Source organism: Talaromyces rugulosus, chromosome I, assembly GCF_013368755.1.
Source record: "Talaromyces rugulosus chromosome I, complete sequence".
NCBI lineage: Eukaryota > Fungi > Ascomycota > Eurotiomycetes > Eurotiales > Trichocomaceae > Talaromyces > Talaromyces rugulosus.
In genome coordinates, this window is record NC_049561.1 from 2,225,360 (window position 1) to 2,247,199 (window position 21,840).

Below are 21,840 nucleotides of genomic sequence, written 5' to 3' on the forward strand. Positions count from 1 at the left end.
AGTTGACATCTGGAGGCTGACCTAACTTAAAAATTAATAGCCGCCGAGTGAGCCGCAGTGTTAAACTTGCCAACCCGAGGAAACGTCAACTTTCAACTACCACCGGGAAAAGAAAAAAAAAGATAAAAAGGCAATAATGACCAACAATAAAAGAAGCATTAAGCCACTAAGATAAAACCCTCTTCATCTTATTTCATTCATCACCATCGACAATGTCATCACCCCAAAAGCGCGTCATCTCAGAACAAGAGGCCCGACAGCTGGCCGCTGCTGGCCCAAGACGACAACAACCACAACCACAGACGCCACAACCTGTGCGACGACCAAGGGCACCAATCGATATCAGGCAGACCAAGAAGTATAAAAGTCTTTATAGAAAGTGAGTCTTCCCCTTCCCACCCAAAAACAAAACAAAGAGACTCGTCATTCTGATTTGGTTTATAGGTGGGTGTCGACAATCGTCGCGCTTCCGATTTTGTTTTACACTTCTTGGGAGTTGTATCAGCGTGGTATGTTCTTTTCTTCTTCTTTTTTAAAAAAAAAAAAAAAAAAAAAAAAAACGAAACGAAATGAAATGGTAGACTGTTTTAGTCGTGCTGGCGCTGACATGTTGGAATCGCTCATAGTATACGCCGGAAAAACACAAAAGCATCTTATCGACAAGACTAAGCGTACTGTTAAAGACGAAAAGAGGAACGGTGTTTAATTGGCCTTCTTAAAACAAAATTCTGATTGTATTATTAACTAGGTAGTGGGTAGGTATACATTAATTTGTATCATAGTATAATAGAGTGTCTTGATCTTCTACCGCAAGACTGTCATTGCCGACTAAAATAATAATAGCTAGAGGACGGCAACGTTGCCTATAACCGACCCAAAAAGAAAAGGAAAACCACGACTCGATGGATTTGTGACCCTAAGAAGACGACGATGACGACGACGAAGAAGTCTCGTAACAGCTCCCCCATTCGCCACCGCTTCGAGCAAACTCCAGTCCCCGAATCCAGTCATCTCTTTTACACCGACCCAACGCGTCGACATCACATCGACGCAAAGGCACAACGCGGTCGTTTACGAGAATCCTCACAAGTGGTTGTTCGCTGGCCGAATTATCGCCATCACATTGCATCATCTCGATATATGCCCGCGACGAAAAGGGAACCGTCCAGGAAGACGAGTACCCGTGGCTCTTGCTCGCGGATTGTACTTGATCTGTCGGAAGGTTGGCAGTGTCGTTGTACAGGCCAAATGCAAAAAGGATCGATGTGATGGTGTTGTCATGGCTAAAGTCGGCGTATAGAGCAGCATCGAGAGGGAATGTGGCCGCGTCGGAATCGAGGGTGTTGTTGACACTGGTATGGTCCTTGACGGGAGACTTGGTCATGCGCGCAATTACTTCATTCACGAATCCGACTCCCTGCGTCGGACCCAAGGGATTGCCCTTGCCATACTCGTAGAATTTGCCAAGAGTGTTGTAGTAATCGTATGACTGCCAGTCGGATAGAGTGAATAGCCGGCACAAGGGAGACAAGCTGCCAGTATGGTTTTGCGCCACGGTTTCAAAGGGGCAGAGATCCATTAGCAGAGGGACATGTTTCGTCTCCAGTTTCACTCCTGGCAGACCAGCGCTGATTTTCTTCAAGATAGAAGGAGCGAAGACATTTAGAAATTCTTCCTGGGCGGCATCTGCTGGGCCACTTCCAAAAGACGGACAAGAACCGGCATCCAGAGTATTGTTCCACTCACTCCCCTCTGGTATGATGGTATTGATAATGGGCGATTGTTGAGTCCTGTTCGATTCCGGATCACGATGCTTCGCAGCTTGGAATCCCTGGTTGAAAAACTGGCCAGACGCGACTACACGACTCGAGCCCGCAGAGCGAACGAATGGCACATTATCGCGTGCAAGATGCGTGTATCGGTCATAAAACTCCACCCCGGAATCAATCATTTGCTGTTCGCCAAAACTAGTCAGGTCATCTGCTCCCAACTGGTATTTGTAGTCTTTCAAAACGACATAGTTGCCCTTGTACCCTGTGGCGTTCTTGTGAATACTATCAATGAGCTCTGCATAGGTTTGGCTCTTGTGAGAAGTCGGATATCTCGCTCCATGCCGCGCTAGAGCCTGCACAAATACAATGTTGCATGTTGGCGGCACCGCAGTGCTAATTTCAGATTGCTTTTCCAAAGAGAAAAAGGGAGAGTACTGTCCCCAGTAATGAGAGACTTTGGGATGGCGCTGATATCCCTTTTGGGGAGTACTGCGTTTCGACTCACCAGGGACGATCTGCTTAGGCCTACTGGGTCTATTGATGTTAGAGGATATTTGGGCAACTAGAGAATACCAGCTCGTTAAACGTACGAGATGAACAGTCGAGTCAACAAGAGCAGTGCCAATAGTGCTGTAGTTAATAATGCCAGCCGTGCCTTGGCCGATTGCCTTTGGCGAGAGGGCTTTTCCGAGAGAGAATGGGCCAGAGGCGTGTCTTTCTCTGCGATATGATATTCCTGTCGACGATCTGACATTCTGGAATCCATACTCGCTATCTTTTTGTGTATGTAGAGACGAAGGCTGGTGTGATGATTAGTCTATTGTCACGCACAAAAACATCCAGATCCAGGGCAAGAAGCTCACCGTAACAAGGGGTATAACTACGTATTCCGCAACAAAGTCGTTATACAGCAAATACAAAAGACAGTGGCATTCTTGACACAGAAGTAGAAATACTATCTCTATCTAGAAGAAGCATCTCATGAAGCATTTTAGAGAATGTTGTGTGCGCTCAGGCAGGGGCAGCGGCACATGGCCAGATGATTGGCTGGCAGTTCTCTGCACGTGGAGAAACGGCCGTGGTGCATGAATAATAATAATATTAAATAATATGAAATAATATGTAATAATATTTACAAGAAAAAATAACAAATAATAACCACAATAATAATCTATGCATTCTCTAACTATTCACTATTCTGTTCTCAAAGCACCGCTCGCGCAGCTAGTTTGGTATATTCTGCAATCCCAAAACAACGCCATATATACTGTACATCGACGTGTCGGCTCCGACACGTGAAACTCGCTCAATTTCCATATTTCCAAAATCGCCCGCCGTGTTCTTTGCGAACCAGCGGAGCAGAGGTAGTAGTATCTTTCAAAGACACGCAGCTCAAGTAATGTAGTGATCTGTAATGATCGAAAACATTGTACATGGCTCAACCCGAAACGCCTTCAAATGCGTGAAAATAAACGCAGGGCAAAACAAATTTATTAAAAAGAAATTTCAAGAGGTCAAACAACAACAACAACAACGAAAGAAAAAGAAAGCCCTATTAGTGAATCGTGACTCTTAAGAGCGATTCCAGTTGCTAGCATAGCCAGCGTCAGGTCGGTATGGGCCTTGGGATCCTTCACCACCTGCGGTGCCAGGTGGTGGCCATGAACCAGGGTACGAGGAACGGTGCTGGCTGATTGGAGGTGGTGTATAACCGGGAGCCTCGTTACCAGAACGAGGCATTGACCCCGGAAGCGAAGGAGGCCGAGGCTGCAAAGAAGCCATGGACGGGCTGGCTCCGGCACTCTTGGATGTGCCCTCCACCTTGATGTTGTCGCTGTTTCCCACACTGGCCCTGTGGTGCCGTGGAGATGCCGGTCGAGAAGGCATCTGTCCGGCGCCGACGTGACGGATGAGGGTGTCTCTGAAATGATCTCTCTCAGACCGGTAATAGTCCCTTTCATCTGTGACCGACTGCAGTTGCTCCATCAACTGCGTGATTCTCTGTTCAAGAACCGCTTCATTCTTCTTGCGGTTGCGAAATCTTCGGGACGCGTCACTATTGGCCTTGCGTTTTTCAGCCTGGCTCCTCGATCCTGACTTCAGGTCGATCATCAGCGGAATCAAAGGTCCGCTCTGACCAAGCATCTCAGGGGGTCCTGGTAGAGGTGCTTGAGCGTGCTCCTCCCCGTACCTTGAGCTGCTCATCCGGCTCGGCGTACGACTCAAAGGCTCCATGCCACCGAACGATGGCTGCGAGTCAATCGGTGACTGCACAGGCGGTTGCAGTAACCCAGGCGCTATTGATGGAGAAGACTGCGCGAATGTGCTGAATGTTGAGTGAGGCGTGCTGGGGCTGGAGGCTTGAGAGCTCGGGTTCGTCGCCAGTCCTCCACTAGGGTGACGGCTGTGGTGCAAGGCTGGAGTTGAATGCCGTGAAGAATATATGGGGGCATTCAGGCTAGGAAGAGTTATTTTGGGCGAAACTCTTGCCTCCGTCGACGTTGGGGCATTCGCCTGGGTGCTGTAGGTTCTCGTTGGTGGCGCCAGCACAAACGGTGATTCTGTAACGCTCACTTTGCCTGAAGCGGGGACGAATTTTCCATTATTAACAGCTGCGTGGCGTACAGAAGGTGAAACGGGTGTGATGATTCGCCGGGGTTGGTTGTGTGGTGAAACTGAAGGTCCGTTGTGCTTGGGATATTGGGCACTAGTCATTTGGATAGCAGCCAAAGGGGACGATGAAGACCGCTGTTTTGGAGAGGATGGCCGAGACGTGGATTCCAAGTCACCGCCCTCGGTGGGATTCAAGATAGAGTGAACTCCAATCGAGCGAGCATGGGCCGGCTCTGCCCTAGACTTGGATGAGGATGTCTCCAGCCATTCGAAGGACCTCTTAGAGCCTGCTCCTTGCGAGGCAGATCGGCTCAGCGATGTAGTTGCTGCGTGTGACTCCGTCTGGAGTTGCCTCAACTTATATCTCTCTCTTTCTCTTTCATCCTCTTCGTCCTTAATAGCCGTGCGGAAAGAAGGACTCGGTGATGGTCGGTTTTCAGACATAGGCTGCAGATGTCCTTCGTTTCTGGACCACGGCTGTGGTCCAACACATGGCCGGTCCTGGCCCCTCTCAAGGCGGGTGTGGCCCTGAGAGGGGAGCGAAGACTGGTTCGCGAAGTAGTCACCGAGACGGCGATATTGATCAAGACCGTCGAGAGGTTTCGAGTGAGGAAGGTGGCAAACGCTGATCCCGAGTGCAGCCAGCTTGTCTGATTTCGAAGATAGTCAAGTGTCGTAGAAAAAGATCCTGCAGCTGCAGTCCTAAAGACGTCTGCACTTGAGGTGCACACGAGTTCGCCTGGAGATCCGAAAAAAGGCAGGATCGTTGACCGCGATGGTTTGTCGGTCAGAGTAGCAAGCAGATGGAAAAGTGAAAAGTTTAGGGCACGAAGGAAAGTAAAAATAAAATCGAAGGCTTATGTGCCCGTATGTAAGTACCGGGGGAGTGCGGTGCGGGTTTGTGTAGAGAAATAAGCAAGCATATGTATGTATGCAAGCCCTGATCAGATAGGATGTGATACGTATGGCCCTGGTCGGAACGGTGTAGGGTTTGGGGGGTTGGCAGGGATTATAATGGTGGCACGAATGAGACGGCAGATCACGTCTTGTTCCAAGACATAGGAGAAAGAAGAATGGAAGGAAGCGAAAAGGAAAAAGTCCGGTTCGACCAGCAGGGGTTTATGACTCCAAGCGGTGAGCATTGGGCTTGGGCACATTAAGATCGCCTTGACAGCCCGTAGCTCGCACCTGGACCAGGCGCCCACTACGCGCAGTGACCGGCATGGATGGGCGATGGACCCTCCGGGGGGAAATCAAATGGGGCCGGGGACTCGGGAAGAGCATGTTGGCTTCGGGGCTAGGACGGACAGGGAGTAGGCTTGCCAGAGGTGCGAGGAAGATGGAGTCCGTCAGCCAGGCCTCGCGCAGTTATTCGTAGTGCGTACGGGGGTGGGATGGTTAGCGAACAAGTCCCCAACTAACCAGAACCGCCGGGGCCCCTATTGGCGGCGAGCCGGAGTCGCGGCCACCCATGGCTTTGTTGGCGGTTCGTTGAAGAAAATTTGCATTTAGCATGTTTGGCATCCTTAGCTGCATCCAGCTTAATTAGAGGAGTCGACTCGGTAGCATCATGCTACTCGCTAGCGCCGCCGCTTGACGCATGTGCAAGAGCGCCGTCTCCATGGTAAGGGTGTGCAACCGGTGCGGGCCGGCTTGGGCCCAAAGTCCACTTTTGGACCGCTAAAAGTCTGACATGGCTGATTAACTCGCCGGCCATGCATCCGCTTGGTTGAAAAAAATAGTACACTCATCCTACTTACGCTTTGTGACTTGGCCTGCTGGCTGCTGCTGTGGCCCAACCGCTAGCTGCTCCGGGTGGATCATCGCTATCCACTTGCTGCTTTTGAGTCTTAAACCCCTTTAGCTGGGACAGTAGTGGTGGGACTCTCATCTTGCGTCTGTTTTTGAGCTCATACGGAGTACGTAGCTGCCCCGTTATCCGTATGCGGTATAGTCATCTCCAGGAAGACCCAAAAAGAGAGCCTGTGGATCATGGGTCTCAGCTAAGTGAGTGAAGTTGTCCTCAGTACTACTCCGTAGTTAGCTACTAGTTAACTGCTGCGTAGTACGTACGTACGTATGAAGTACTTTGGAGTGTGGACAGAGTACGTACCCACCAAGGATTGGCCAAAACTTCAAGCTTGCATTCAACCTGCACATTTCCGGAAAAGCAGGCTCCAGGTCCCCTGTTCCTGGGTTCTGGTTTGACAAGCGACACACCGTTCGCAAGTAGGTCCGTTCATCAGCCTGGAGTTCTCGGCCGCTCACCGTGCCCAATAGCATGTTAGTTGTGGGATAAACACGCCCAATAATTGTGTCAGGCCCCTTTATCTCCATCCACCCCCCGATCACGTATCTGGCTATTAATACCGTTGCTACGGAACGGGCCTTTAAAGTTTCACTTGTGACTTGGGAAAATACCGAGGGCGAGTGCGACGGTAATCCACTAATGACATTAGCTTCTGACGTTGGAAGGAGACTCCCACGTACGAACGGAATGGATCGACCATGGTGCCGTCATTCTTGAACTAGCTGCGATAGTTGTTGTTGGTGGCGAATCAGTTGTTGGAAAATTCCAGCGGATGGAAACAGCTGGTGACGGACCAAAACTCGATTATTAGAGGCCCAGAAAGCTTGTCGACTTTGGCTGCGTATCCCAATGGATGCTGTCATTGGTCCTATGACGGCGATGGGAGAATAACCAGAAGCGTGAATTTTAGCGGTGATTGGCTGGGTCGATTTGAAATTGTACTGGTAACTGATGAGGTATCTCCAGATAATCAGTTCATGTGATGCATGCGAGAGCTGCATGTTACTATTGCTCCGGGCTGCATGTCTCCATGGTATCCGTTCCCCGGGGATTTTGCTATCCCTAATGGAGAACACTGCTCAATCGTATGCATTATTATTATTTGATGTGAGAAATCACTTGATCTAGTCCACTGCAGTGGTTGGGCAGCAACACCTGATGGCGATGAGATGGGACATTGAGCCACACAAGAAAAAACACCTAATGTTCACTCGATCACTGTGAAGAAGCCACATGTCAATTCGTGTTTGCTGGTGGTGCCAGCATTCCAATAAGCACGTTGTCTGGGACCTACCACAATAATCCAAAATGTGCGTTGCGCATACAGGTGCATTAGGCCATTATTAGCAGCAGTGTTCCTGTGGCTATACCTAATTTTGTCCGATAATCGCTGGATATGGCTTAGTCGTTTGCAACAATAGCCCGCTCTTTGCCGCCCGATCCTGAGAAAATATAAGTCCCTTGACTGCTTGCGAGTGGGATTTCCACAGCCTCGCTCGCTTCCAACAGGTCGTGGGCCGGCGAGTCGGCGGCAACGATAGATAACCGTTGCCAATAATAACAGTAGGAGCAAACGCTCCGTGCCCCTAAACTTGGTTGTCATGTATCCACCTATACGGGCTACAAGGGCCGCGATTGGCTACAGACCTAAGATAATCCAATCAATTAACAGCGTGCTCGAGTCCGTCACGTTCAACCGTAAAGGGAAGTAATTGTGTAGAGCAGAACCACAGGAAACCATTGATCATCGATGTTTGGCAAAGCTGGAGGGACTTGACAATCTCGACACTCCTGACTCTAGCGTGGTGGTCATACAGAGCAGCCGTACACTCCTTAGTCAAGGCCTCAAGAAAAGAAACGCCGCCGATCGCATAGAACTAACCTTGATCGTTCTCCCAGATCGCTGGATTAATCTCCGTAGCAGCGGAATTAATGCTGGACGGCTTTCATGACGGGATGTGGGCCTCGGCCGGTGGCTAAAAGACGGCTTAGCTTGTAAGCAACGGAACTTAGCCAGGACCGGATTTGACATAGGACACGCCGTGCCTGGCGGCTTAGTCTCTCCCCTTTCAGCCACATCCCATGACTTCGTGAGCCGCTCTTTAGTCTGGTGCTCCATTTCCGCACTTGTCAGGAAGGTTCGTCTAATCTCAGGACGGCAAAGAGGATGAGACGTGGAGCCTGGACGCATTGCACGCGCCGTCGCGGGGACTCTTCCGGGCCCAAACTCACTTGAGTCGAAGTCATAATGTTGGTGATCGGCGAGTCATGCGTAGCCCAACGGCGACGAGGAGCGTATGATACACGTGGAACAAACGTTGTCGAGCACAACACGAAGAGGAGAAAAGTGATGAGGAGAGAGGAGAACGGACGAGGTCAAGACAAGGCCTGAACAGTAGGAGCTTGCAAACTATGCAAAACAATGCCTGGGCCGCCGGCAAGGCAAGGCAGGAGCCGCCGCGGGTAGCTCCTTCCCAGCGCGCCGGGCCCAGGTGCATCTTCATAGCAATAATCAACTTTTAAAAGTCATACTACTGCACTCTATCACTCGCTACTATCAACTAGCTACGCACCCCGTACTTGGCTGCTCATTGTTGGTCTGGCATCCTCGTATCTATACTTCGTCTGCCGTTTAGGACGACGCCGTGCAATTGCTGACACGCACATCTTCCAGGTCTGTTGGGTCTTTTCCTCTCAGGATCACAGTTCAAGTCATGCGAAAAGCAAATGCTCGGTCCACATCGAATCATAGACTATACGCTGTCCGGACTATTGACTATTGACTCGTTACACTTTTTTCTCTGGGGTCAGCCAGATCCCAAAGTCCAAACCCTAACCGCTGAGCAATTGAAGCACGATATCAGCAGCCTCAGGCTCGAGGGTCTAGGTCGACAACCAACATGAGTTGACTGTCGTCCTCTACTCCATACTCTGTACAAAGTATAAGTCGCCAAGGTCCACCCGGCTAGTGCGGTTGCTGCCAGTGCTGCTGCTGCACCATGCACGACAGCTGCACGTCGACGATCTCGAGTCATTTTACGCGAGTCTCGAGACAGGGGCAGCTGTCAACCTTACACCACATATGGAGCACTCCTGGTACGCCCCCAGTTGTTCCTTTACTATACTCTGAACTATGTAGGGCGCCTGAATTAATAACTAAATAGTAATATGTACCGAGCGGTTCCGGCTCGTCACCATTGCCAATATGTCTCTAGTTCACTCGGCCGAGAAGGGTCTTGCTATTCGCCAAGTTTCTTTCTCAAACTAATCGACATTTCTATAATAACAGGTCTACAGTTATTGCAGCATACCCTACGATAGTACGGATGGCACCGTAACAAAACAATGCCATAATACGGAATCGTCAACACTAATTGTGGGGGCACAGTTGCGAGTCGCAGCCAATGGAACCGAGCTTAAACTCGATGGTTATAGCCAGAGCTTCCAGTGAGTTCCGAACTTGCGACTCGCTAGTATTACTTTGTTTTTCCTCGCTAAGCCAGTTGACGGAGGTGGTTGGTTAAAGCTTAAGCCTCAGGTTGCTTGAAACAATAGGCTGAATGATTATTTCAAATTCCATAGATTGCGTTTCCGGTCTTGTGAAAGGAAAAAGCAAACTAGCGAATCGTTACGGATACTCTGCACAGTGCACACGGTCAATTGGAGCGCTCGAAAATCAGATCACAACGAACCGCCCCACTCAGTGCAAGATAGCTTTTGACTAGTGACAAGCTACTCATTATGTTATTACACTGTTTACGGAAAAGAATAAAGCATGATTCAAAGCAGAGCCAATCCAGAGTACTGGCAAAGCGCGCAAATATCCCCAACTTCTCAATCGACCATTCACATCAAAGATAGTTTGTCATTACAACTGCGGGCGGAATGGATTTCTAGGTTTGCCTTGCACGCCGACATCCAGTTTATAAACTTTACCGCTCCATTTTACCGATTCTGGGTAAGACAATGGCTCCTTCTCCAGAGCAGTAGTGACGATCAGCTGGGTGCCCACGAATTCGGGACACGTTACGAATCTGGTAGGGAAAGAGATCTCCCCTGTGATGTCACCTTGAGGGTTGACACGAAGAATACGACTTCCTCTCCAGACGGCGACCCAAAGACAGCCTTCCACGTCCATAGCGAAGCCGTCGGGCTCACCGATACTGGCGTCGATGGTGAAAAAATCCCGGCGATTGGAGATGTTGCCGGTGTGGGCATCGTAGTCATAAGCATAGATTTTCCCTCTGGGGGAGTCGGTCAGATACATGACGTTGTCGGCCCCATTCCACCCGATGCCATTTGGGCAAATCATCTGCTTGACCATGGCATGCACGCTGAAATCTGAGTCTAGTCGATATAGAGTTCCTTGGTCTTCGACCTTGACAACTCGGTGATCATTGCATGAGCCAGCCCAGAAACGGCCGTGACTATCGACAGCGCCGTCGTTGAATCGCATTCTAAACCCCATGAATTAATCACCTATCACATTATTCAAGCAAGGGGTTATTTTCTAGGCAGGTCTTTCTGGTCTAGTTACCTATACGATTCCTCCGAGCCATTATAGATTCGGTTGACATAGGTCAACGCGCCGGATTGGCGGTCAAGGGTTGCGAAGCCATGCTTAGCGGCCACGATAATTTTGGGGTTGTCCGCAGACGTGTTGGCCACATCGGCAGTTACTCTGACAAGGATCTCGTAAGCGAACTAATCTTTATCGATTCTTAGCGTGCAGCATGTCAACCAATCATTGGGTGAGATAATTATTGCACGTACCCAATGGGATATTCGACTGAGATGGCTGTCAAGGAGTCGGGTCCCTTAGCCACGTCGAGAAAGTAGACCTTACCATGGTCGAGATCGATGAATCGAAGCTCGTTGCTGGCTGGGGTATAGTAAGGGCCTTCCAGCAAGCCACCACGAATGTCGAGATATGGCTATTCGTATCGGTGACCAGTGCCCACGGGTCAGCGGTGTCGTCAGCAAACGACAGGGGGGATGCTTACCTCCGTGACGGTCCATTTCTGGACATGATCCTTGGAAGCTGGCACAGCCATGATTAACGATCTATTCTTAGTTCTGGTCTGAACAATGCACTGAACAGGGATGCTTGTCTTGTGCTTCGGTTTGCGATGCCACCAATCTCAGGCTCTCAGTATCTTGAATCAGATGTTACACAGGCGACCCGGCTGTCTTCTAAAAGCGACTGCACATTAATCTTCACCAGGTATTTACACAAATCAGTTGCGCACACAGTTTGAGACGGAAAAAAAAAAGGTAGACGCGGGATGCACCGTCGGAGGACTCTCCGCGTGGGGGTAACCGCTGTTTACTCCGCCTGTGTTACTCAATACAAGCAATGCGAAGCTATATATAAGCATGATGAGCAGCATATTCTGGTTACGTCTGGTGGCCTATCCCATCTGATATCGAGGACACGCCGGGTGCTGCAGACTACACCCTGGTCATAGATAATTTCAATTCCTTTTTTCTTTTTTTCTGAACACCGAGCACTGCCCAATGGTTTCCACCTTTACAACAACCCTAACTGAATAGGTGCAAGATTGACGACCCATTTCACAAGGAATTATTACAGACAGACGGGAGGACCCAACGTGCCGTTCCGCAACCCCCATCAAACGGTCAATAGTCCCGAGTACGTGATTACTCGGCCGAACAAAAGTTCCAGAGACGCCGTTTTCTCACCGATCGCTTAGCTTCTGGGAGACTATTGGCAGAGGGCGAACTAGAGGGACAGGAAAGGTCCCAAAAAAGGGACACGGAAAAAAAGAAAAGAAAGGCGAGGCAGAAAGTGCGCAAACTTTCAAAAGCAAAGAAACAAAAGAAAAAGAAAAAGAAAAGGGGTGGAGATCGACCGTAAATGTAATAACTTTGTTCGGAGTTTGACTTTTGGGAGTCGGGAACTTAGGAACCGGATCCTTTTGGGGGAAAAGCGTTCTCTAGTCGGTTCCGACGCGATGGGCTGATGCACTGATGCAGAATAATAATGCAGATGCAGCTTTTTTTGGTTCCATTCTTGCGCCCCCTCGAGTGGAGGGGAGTTGCACCACCCCCCGGGGAGATCGTTCCGGTCCTTAGGGATCGTTAATCCTACTACTAAGTTTGGAGTTATAGTTGGTACTATCTCGAATACGGAGACAAGAGACCCAAAACGTTGCGATACTGCGAAACCCAGTTCTGGCCCACGGACCTCGATAGACACCAACTCAATATTTCCATTGATGAGGCTGCCACCGGCACTTTTTGTTTTCCCCACCGGATAACGTGCGCATTCGACTAGTGATTCGACTCACGCGAGCGCTTTGAAGCAACTTATCCGTAAAAGGAGAACAGTCGGTACGAAAGGGGAGTACCATTGCTATTCCGTCCAGAGTGTATGTATGATGTGTGCAATGCATATCAGATCACTTCAGGCAGACATTGGTTCGCCCCCATATCGCTCTGTGTCGGGCAGCAATCATGATACTCGTGTATACGGAGCACATCAATCTTCCAATGGAGAAAGCGGAAAAGGTCTTTAGATCACCACGCAAATGCTGCCAACAAGAATCCAGGGAGACAAAAAAAAAGAGCCAAGGCGCTGCGTGTGACTGATTGGATGCTCAAGCCAGGGAGTTTTGCTTTGCCGCTGGTCACTGGTGTGTGATGTATACTTTTAGTGCGTTGTATCGATCAATCAGCGAATGCATCACCCGACTCTCGGCGCGTACATCGGAGGATTATTATTGCTACATCTCAATCTGTCTGGACTCCTGGAGCAGTCACATTGGAAATGCGCGATTGCAAATAATGCCAGATTCGATGTCATGCACTCGATCGCGCTCCCTACATACATTATTCAGCGTCATTGCGGGCAGTAACGATATGCGAGTCAATTGTGATGTGTACATTCAAAACAAGCGCCACTTGGTGACACAACATCAACCTCCCCATCTGCACCGGAATGACGGGTTTGTCTATCCGGATTACCACCTGGACTGGCGATTTGTTTGTGGTCTTGGCTGGGTATTATTACAATGTATCGATACCTCATGCTCCCCAGAAACCAGCGGTTTTCGCGGTACCAATTTTACCCGATATGATATATCTGACCGCTACAAAGTGGTGAAAGCAAGGATCCACTGTGATAGGTATGTCATGTTTTTTTTTTTTTTCCTGCTATGGCATTCGCCAATGACCGATTAATTCAACAACGGTCGGTTGGTTGTTGGTTTCTGGGGAAAACCATGCATGTGAACCGGGGCAGTCAAAGCCCATGGGAAACTCGAGATTGGGCTGCTAAATTAATTTCAGGCAGGTTGGAAGTTTTAAATCCAACGTGCAGATAGATAGTCAAGAGACCCAAAATGTGATTATTCCGGGTCCGAATCTATCTACTTCGTATGGCTTGCACGTTCATGGGTTCTAGGCAGCCACATGCATCATGATCACAAATTCACTTGCAATGTATGGAGTAATTAACTAGACTACCCCACGCCCAGAAAAGAACAACAGCAGCCAACACACAAAGGGGCGGGAGAAAAATAAATAATAATACAAATAAATAAAAGGGCAATTAATGAAGAGAAGCCAAGAAGAAGCCGGGTCACACCACGCTAAAGTGATGCATCATGCAGGCTGCATCTCATGTTTCTGGTCCAGCGTTTTACGCAATCAGGAATGCTGGGCCCAATGAGCATACAGCGGCAAAATTTGCAGATGGTTTTCTTTGTTTCCCTTGAGTGGGATAATTTGGAATACTAATGACGATCAGGGCTATCTTCCCATTAAGGCAATAGGTATCACCGCGTTAGCTCGTACAACTGGACACTGTATACTAATAGTAAGTATTTTAGGAATAAACCCAGGCAAACAGGCGATTCCCTTCCTATTATGGTAAAAAGGACCCATCGAAGCGTCGCGGGGGATAAATGTGATGTATACTTACTTGCAAAGCATACTGATACGTAATGTTGTACTCTGTAGAACGTGCACATATCTGTGTCCACCTGCAGGTGAGGGAGCAAAGCGTGTAATATGCATGATGCATGCAAGCGTGCCTTGCGTTGCTGCAAACTCGGGACTGTAGTATTGTGTGGGATTTTTTTTTTTTTGCAGGTAGCATGCAGCGTGATGAGAGAAAAAAAAAAGTTAAAAATAAAATAAAATAATACCAGAATGAGTAAAGATTGTCATCTCGCTTGTTGCTCTAATAATAATAATCCATGTCGATTTGTAAATTAATTTATTACGAGAAAGGGACTAGTTATTCCAAACAGGTTGTCGTACAATATAACCGGATCTGGCCAATGCAAACTGCATCCGAAACCGGTTTGGGTGTCACTTACATGACAATGTCACTGTAGGAGTTTTAGTTTCTGTTCGACTTGCATCGTCTCGCAGGCATGAATGATCATGTGATCTACAGGGGTATCAATGAATGTACGAGTCGTCCAAGCGTTTCTTATTTGGGTATGAGAATTGCAGGGATTTTCTTTCTTTCTTGGGCGCCTTATCAGGTGTTCCATGCCATGGAGTAAGTAGTTAGTAAGTTATGGCCAAGTTCGTGGGCTGAGCGCCACCAACATACATTTCTAGGCAGTTATCTTTATGTGGTTATTGGTGATTGCCTGAGCTTACGCGTCAAAGAATTGGTTGTTTTTTTATCAAAAACTCTCCGGCCGATGGCAAAGTGGAAGTGCTGTTGCTGGGATCCCTGTACATTGATGACTGCATGTGCATCAGCCTGCGTGAAGGCATCTGGCTTGCCTGAAATTGATTGTGGAATTACGGAGTACAGAGTACATGGTAGCAATCTAGGAATCTAGAAGGCAATTGGTTCAGCTGAGCTCGTTTCTGGAGTATGGAGTTGAATAGTTTTGATATGGGATTCTCTAGTTATCAATAATTGACAGGTTCAAGAGAAGACTGGTAGACACTACGTGTAGAAGCAATTCAAAACGTCTATGTAGATGTCGTAAATACAATAAACTTGGCTCTTGAATATTGATTCTTAGCTGTTTAAACACCAAATTAAAGCAATTGATAGCCCTTGGGATTGATTGGTCTAGAAATCTATGTAACAATAAATACAGTTGACTTTGACTTCTCTACATATTTTCCCCCGGTTGGAATGGAAAACATTCAAAATGTTGCCCTCCAAATTTTAAAGTGCTAGCCATGTGTCGAATGTATTAATCATTCTTCAAATCTACAGACTATTTAGCTGCAACAGTCAACGCGTTCTGCCAATCGACATTCATCGAGAGCTGAATATTTCCGGATTGGGATAAATAACCTGACCCGGACCCAAGCACTTTCCATACTACACCAATGTGGTACCAATTGTTACGATATAAATGAATATCAACTAGATATCAATTGATCATCCACGGTTAAGCTGCAATATGAAACGCACAAGTATAGGTTATTCTTACATCCTTCAAACGTTAAATGTTCACTACAGCTGACTTGCGAGAAGCCGCCTTTTCTCTCAACATTGAAACCTCAACACAATCCTTTAATCAACAGCAAGTGCCGCTTAAACATTAATCGATACAAGTTGAGATTTTTTTTGAGGCAGTTCTGCATCTCCATGTGTTTCCATATGTTGATCCGCTGGCCCAATCAAGCGGGGCACTCGCTTTGAATTTCGCTTGAACCGCGGGTATTTCAGTGTGCTCTCTGCGGTCAGGAACTCTACACTCACTTATAATCGAGCAAGTCTTGCCAGAATACCACAGAGTCACTTTATCGAGCCCTGCGAAGAAGACTCCACAGCAGATACTATCAAATCATGTCAAACACAAAACCCGGCGCAACCGGGGCAGCAGAGCAAAAGAACGAGGAACAGCTGGCGCTGGCCAGACAACTGAACCAGGTACCATGGTGCGAGCAGTACGAACGCATGATATCGGGAATGCTGTAACACCCCCTCTCTCAAACATGAAAAAAAAAATCGAACCTATTGCTGAAACGCATGTAGATACGACGCATTCGTCCCCGAGCTGGCCAAAGCCCGATTCCAAGCGCGGGCCTGGTGCCATCGCTACAACAGCTATTTCCCATCCCCAGAGTCCATCACCGATGGTGAGCATGATTACGACAGCCTAGCAAAACTGCGCATGAAGTGGCTGCACGAGATCCTGGGCAGTGCGCAAGGTGACGAGATCTTCATCGAGCCACCGTTTTACATCGACTATGGATGCAACATCCGGCTCGGCGAGCGGGTTTATGCCAACTTCAATCTTTGTATCTTGGACTGCGGTCTAGTTACGATTGGCGACCGGGTCATGTTTGGTCCTAATGTTTCCATCTTTGCGGCTACGCATGAGACTGATGTGCAGAGCCGGAGGGATAATGTCGAGTATGCAAAGCCCGTGGTGATTGGCGACGACTGCTGGATCGGTGGGCATGTTGTGATTCTACCGGGCGTCACGATTGGCAAGGGCTGTACGATTGCTGCCGGCGCGGTGGTGAGCAGAGATATTCCAGCGTGGAGTGTGGCCATGGGACAGCCTGCAAAGGTGGTCAAGACGGTGAAGCCGTTGGAGTAGTATCAATTGATATAGACGTCGATAGAGAACATTTCAACAACATTGAGCCTGTTTTTGGGAGTTTTTTTTTTAACATGGCTTGATAATTTACGTCCATCCATCTCCTTGCTTTATACATGTCCATGTAACAATACAGGTAAAATCGAATGATCGGAGACTCCACACGGCTCCAGCATGCCGAGGAAGACGATCTCTCCTGCAACATTTAATATTGAAGAATTCCTGCCCGTTCGTCAACTTACATCTACTCACTCTCACTACACCACTCGACCAATTCTTATTTCTAGTTCATCCGTGACAAACTAAGCAGTAAACCGCCAGCATGGCCACCCCGCACTTCCCCGCAGCGATTGAAGCTTCTCTCCGACAACACCTCGACAAACCCACCACCGGCCCAACGCCCGCAGTCGCCGGCCTGGTATACAGCGCAGTCAATCGCAATGGAAACATCATATTCAGCCACGCCTCTGGTAGCCGGGGCCTGGGAATTGCGAACAGCCCCATGACCCCGGATACCGTGTTCTGGCTGGCCTCGTGCACCAAGATGATCACAGCCATTGCGTGCATGCAACTCGTCGAACAGGGGAAACTGGCACTTGACAATGTCCAGCAAATCGAAACCATCGCGCCCGAGTTGAAGGCTGTAAAAGTCCTTGCTGGCGATTTGCAGAGTGGCTTCAAACTGGTCGACAAGGAGCGCGGCATCACGTTGCGCATGCTCCTGAACCACACCGGTACTACCTATTCCTTTCTATCTTCTATCTGAAAAAAGAAAAAGAAAAAAAAAGAAAAAAGTTCAACTAACATAGATAGCCGGCTTTGGATATCCCTTTGATGACCCCCGCCTGCGCGACTACTCGCATCCCATCGGCTTCGACGAATTCGCCGGCAACACCGCCGATGTACTGGGTCTACCTCTAGTAAACCAACCAGGAACAGCATTCCAGTACGGCGTCAACATTGACTGGGCTGGCGCTATTGTCGAGCGCGTCTCTGGCCTGTCACTAGACCAATATTTCCAAAAACACATCTTTGAGCCGCTCGCCGTCAAGGATATGGGCTTTTTCCCTTCGTCGGAGATGAAGCAGAGACTAGCGTATATGCATCAGCGAGAGATTGATGGGTCGCTGCATGTTTCGGATCATTTGTATCGGTTTCCGCTGGTTGAGCATGCAGCACCAGAAGAAGATAGATTTTGTTCTGGCGGGGCTGGGTGTTTTGGGTCTCCGGGCGAGTACTGCAGTACGTTTTTTCCTTCTTCTTTTTCAGAACGACGACTATGAAAAAAAAGGAGGATATTGACAAGAATGCAGAAATCATAGCAGTGCTTTTGAACAATGGCACCTGTCCCAAAACCAACACTCGTCTCTTGAAGCCCGAGACTGTCGACGGTACCCCAACTCTCCTTCTCTCTCTCTCTCTCTCTCTCCTCGAAACTAATAACCCATCCAGAAATGTACAAAGACCAAATCCCCACCTTCCCACGCTCCATCAACGCCATCGTCCCCTCTGCAAAACCACATCTCAAACGCGACGGCCCCGTCCGTCTCGCCGCCGACGACAGCGAAACCGAAGGCTGGGGACTTAGTTTTTCAATCAACCACCGCGAAAAGCCGACGGGCAGAGCCGCAGGCACAGTGAACTGGGAAGGGATTGCGAATTTGTATTGGTTTGCGGATCGGGTGACGGGTGTGGGTGGGATGATTGCGAGTCAGATTTTGCCCTTTGGTGGTGAGTTTTTTTCTTCTCTTTTCTTTCTTTGTTGTGAGTCGAGAGAGAGTAAGGATGCTGATTGGGGACATCTAAGATACGGCTGTGATTGAGACGAATGAGGCGGTTGAGAAGGAGTTGTACAGGGGGTTGAAGAGTTTGGCGTAGTTGACTTGACTAGTCAACATTGAATTGCTGTTAGAATATATACAATTCAATACATAAACAAAAGTTCAACCATATAACTGTTACTATCAAACGTATATTCATTCATCACGACGCACGCATCGTGGTCCCATTGATACACCAGTCTATGTTCGGTGGCAACATCCAAAAGCTATGTATATGAAAAAAAAAAAGGAGAGAGAGAAACGCCCATCACCAGAAGACCAATCAACAGTCAACAGTCGAAGAAAAGGAAACACACGAAAAGAAAAAGGATTATTGCGCATCGCCAGATCCAACACTAGCTGGCGCTGCCGGAACCCCGGATTTCCCACCACTTCGCTCGCGCATCCTGCGTCCTTCCATGAGTCCGCGCAGACCTCGCTTTTGCAAGCCAATTACGCTGCTAACATCGCCAGTCCAGATCTGGCGATCGGCAGCGTCGGTGCCACGTCGATGCCGAGTAGAGTGTGGTCGTCCATCTGTGTCCGAGTCGGTCTGGCTGTAACTCGTGTTGGTTGATGCGCTGGTGCCGGATTCGCTGAACGAATCGTCATTATTATAATCGCCGTTGCGCGAGCGTGACATGCTCGTATTGATGCGCAGAGGAGGGTGTTTCGATGTGGATCCGACTCGAGAGTGTCGGCCCTGTTCTGTGTCGGAAGAGTTGGAGGCGAGTGTGCTCTGGACACCACCGGATGCGCTCTGTCCGCTCGCGAGGGATTCGCTGGAGTCCTGGGCTCCGTTTAGCATCTCTAGAGTGCCGCCGATGCTACTGGCAAACCCGGTGCCTCGGCCACCGCCGGCGGCCATGGCGGCTGCGTTGAATACGGCGGCAGCATTGGGTGCGTCTAGGACTTGATGTAAGCGTTCAATGCTTGCTTCTAAAAGGCCGTCTACTTGGTACGGCCGGGCCAGCTGCAAAATAGAGCAGAGGATATGTGGTGTACACAGCGGAGAGTTCGCTGGGGGTAATGAAGAGGTATAGAGATAGTAGACCAAAAGTCGCACTGTCGGGAGCGTATGTGGTAGGTAAAGCACGCGGGGTCGTGTCGTTGGCGCAATAGAATGAGCCGAGGGGGCTTCTAGATTGGATAAAAGGCGAGAATTCGACGATGGCAAGCTGCTCCCACTGACCAGCGTGCTGGCATTCGAATAGCTGCCGTTGGACGAGTCTAGAGACGGCGTGATGGTAATGCTGGAGTTGCGACTTGGGCCCGTTCCACTACCACCAGCACCACGCAGCGTGGCCGAATCAGAGATACCAAGGTCTGACGATTCACGCAAGAGTTGGATGAAAAAAGGCCCCCATCGGCGAGCCAGAATGCGAGAGTTTACAGGAATGCGTTCTCCTCCCAAGGCCTGAAGATCCATATCCGCCATCTCGCGCATAGAAAATGAAACTTTACCCAATTGATCGGAAGCTGCAGAGTACGGCCGGCCGCCGGATGTGAGCCGAGCGAGTTTCGGCTGCAACGAGGCCGGGACTGACGGTGCGCTGACCGAGACATACCCAGAAGTTGGCGCCGTGCGACAGGTATTGTTGTACAACCCGAAAGCCTCTAGCTCGACCATACACAAATGGGAGAAATTGATTCGGCGGTGGTTGTAGTCGTCCACCAAACTTCGCTTGCGGTTACCCAGAATAACAAACGTGTTTCGGCGTTCCCAGAGAACGCCTCTGTTCCAACTGCCGCTGCTAAACACTGTTCCACCGGCATCGATTCGGCTCCAGGTGAGCGTCTTCAGGTCAAGCGCCCATAGAGAATATTCCTGCTTTGACGAGGTGAGGTAAGTGCCGCTGACCACGAAATGGTTGTTGATGATGCCGCCGTTGGGGAAACGCAAGCCCGGAGGAGAAGCGTCGCCGAGCATGGGCTTTTCCACCAAATTCCCGTCTGGTAGTCGGACTTGGAGCTCCAGCTTGACGTCTAGAAAGTTGTAGTTGGAATAGATCAGCATTGGACAACCCGTCTCGGGATTCTCGATCGGTGGGCCTGCTTCTTCTGCATTCTCAGCCGCCATTCCGAGGTCAGACGTGTTCATGTTTGTCAATGGGGCGACAACACTGCGGTAAGCACCGCAGCTTCGATCCAAGGGACTGGTCGAAGTCCACCTGAGACTGCGAAGGTTGAACACACTGATCTGCTCGATGTAGTGGTTCGAGCTATCCTGGCCACCGACAATGACCATTTCGGCGCCGCCAATGCCATCGATCTCGGGGCCCAGGGTGCCCTGGTGCGGATTTGTCGACGACGGATTCCTGTGGATGGCGGACAATGGGGCATTGGCTGAGGTGAAGTAGGTACTGGATGGCAAGATCGTGGCGCAATGAGCGTAGCGGCCCTGCGGCGAGTCCTTGGGAGTGACGCGGGTCCATGATCTCAAGAGTACATCGTACACATGAATATCGGACATGACCTTGACCTCGGCCTGGGCGTCTTGCTGGCCGTTCTGGCTGTTGTTCGCTTGCACCGCGTCGCTGCCGGAAGCCGGCGACATACCGCCGAAACATACTAGCTTTGTGTCACCAGCGGCGCACATGCTGTGAAAGTAGCGCGGCGGCGGAATGTCGCCTGATGCTTCCACTTTTGTCCAATGCCTTCGGATGAGATCCAGCTCATACAGATCCGAGGTGAGCTGCGGGTTGGATCGCGACAGCACACGGCCTCCGAACACGTACAGCTTGTCGCCCAGGATGGTGGTTGTGGCGCCCACGAGCGCCCGCGGTTCTCGCCCCGTCGTCCTACGCACGTTGAAAACCAGTCCGGACAGGTTGATTGGGCCCGAATTCGAATTGGCCGTTTGGGGCGCGGGCGAAGCCGATGTCGAGGCCATGTCTTCCCTGATGCCGTCGAACTGGCTCAAGCTTAGACTCGACTGACTCCGCGACATGTTGACAAGGTTGTGTTGAAATAGTAGACGTGTGAGGATTTATTATATCGTATGCCGTGTCGTATGTCGTATGTCGTATGTCGATCTTGTTGCGAGCTTTCCTCCAAAAAGGCACAATTTGGCGTCGTGGTCGTTAACGAGGGCAGTATTCGACGGAGAAACAGAGGTCGCCCGCTGACGTATAGAACAGATTGCTACTTATTCCAATAAATCCAATAAATCCTAGAGGATCCGGGAGCATTTCCGACGAACGTGGCGAGACGAGCGAAACAAGCGAAAGCGAAACGAAATTTCGGACGGCGGGATCAATCGATGGGTATAT

The 21,840-nt window shown here is 49.5% G+C and overlaps 7 protein-coding genes across 7 annotated transcripts; 2 read left to right on the forward strand and 5 right to left on the reverse strand.

The window, feature by feature from the left end:
- Window positions 1-212: 212 nt before the first annotated feature.
- On the forward strand, window positions 213-706 carry TRUGW13939_00756 (uncharacterized protein; the record flags this gene model as incomplete). Its single annotated transcript, XM_035483962.1, has 3 exons — window positions 213-379; window positions 445-509; window positions 627-706. The coding sequence occupies 3 exons, from the start codon at window positions 213-215 to the stop codon at window positions 704-706; spliced, it is 312 nt and encodes a 103-aa protein (XP_035339855.1).
- A 210-nt stretch (window positions 707-916) lies between these two features.
- On the reverse strand, window positions 917-2,538 carry TRUGW13939_00757 (uncharacterized protein; the record flags this gene model as incomplete). The annotated part of the gene is made up of 2 exons (XM_035483963.1): window positions 917-2,306; window positions 2,363-2,538. The coding sequence occupies 2 exons, from the start codon at window positions 2,536-2,538 to the stop codon at window positions 917-919; spliced, it is 1,566 nt and encodes a 521-aa protein (XP_035339856.1).
- An 806-nt stretch (window positions 2,539-3,344) lies between these two features.
- On the reverse strand, window positions 3,345-4,829 carry TRUGW13939_00758 (uncharacterized protein; the record flags this gene model as incomplete). Its single annotated transcript, XM_035483964.1, has 1 exon — window positions 3,345-4,829. The coding sequence occupies one exon, from the start codon at window positions 4,827-4,829 to the stop codon at window positions 3,345-3,347; it is 1,485 nt and encodes a 494-aa protein (XP_035339857.1).
- Window positions 4,830-5,958: 1,129 nt separating this feature from the next.
- On the reverse strand, window positions 5,959-6,276 carry TRUGW13939_00759 (uncharacterized protein; the record flags this gene model as incomplete). The annotated part of the gene is made up of 2 exons (XM_035483965.1): window positions 5,959-6,082; window positions 6,146-6,276. 2 exons carry the CDS (start codon window positions 6,274-6,276, stop codon window positions 5,959-5,961), a joined length of 255 nt encoding a protein of 84 aa, XP_035339858.1.
- A 3,787-nt stretch (window positions 6,277-10,063) lies between these two features.
- On the reverse strand, window positions 10,064-11,249 carry TRUGW13939_00760 (uncharacterized protein; the record flags this gene model as incomplete). Its single annotated transcript, XM_035483966.1, has 4 exons — window positions 10,064-10,652; window positions 10,733-10,876; window positions 10,969-11,129; window positions 11,199-11,249. 4 exons carry the CDS (start codon window positions 11,247-11,249, stop codon window positions 10,064-10,066), a joined length of 945 nt encoding a protein of 314 aa, XP_035339859.1.
- Window positions 11,250-15,988: 4,739 nt separating this feature from the next.
- TRUGW13939_00761 (uncharacterized protein) lies at window positions 15,989-18,626 on the forward strand (the record flags this gene model as incomplete). Its single annotated transcript, XM_035483967.1, has 7 exons — window positions 15,989-16,116; window positions 16,178-16,747; window positions 17,070-17,482; window positions 17,562-17,990; window positions 18,062-18,139; window positions 18,201-18,479; window positions 18,556-18,626. The coding sequence occupies 7 exons, from the start codon at window positions 15,989-15,991 to the stop codon at window positions 18,624-18,626; spliced, it is 1,968 nt and encodes a 655-aa protein (XP_035339860.1).
- Window positions 18,627-18,899: 273 nt separating this feature from the next.
- TRUGW13939_00762 (uncharacterized protein) lies at window positions 18,900-21,518 on the reverse strand (the record flags this gene model as incomplete). The annotated part of the gene is made up of 1 exon (XM_035483968.1): window positions 18,900-21,518. One exon carries the CDS (start codon window positions 21,516-21,518, stop codon window positions 18,900-18,902), a length of 2,619 nt encoding a protein of 872 aa, XP_035339861.1.
- Window positions 21,519-21,840: the final 322 nt, after the last annotated feature.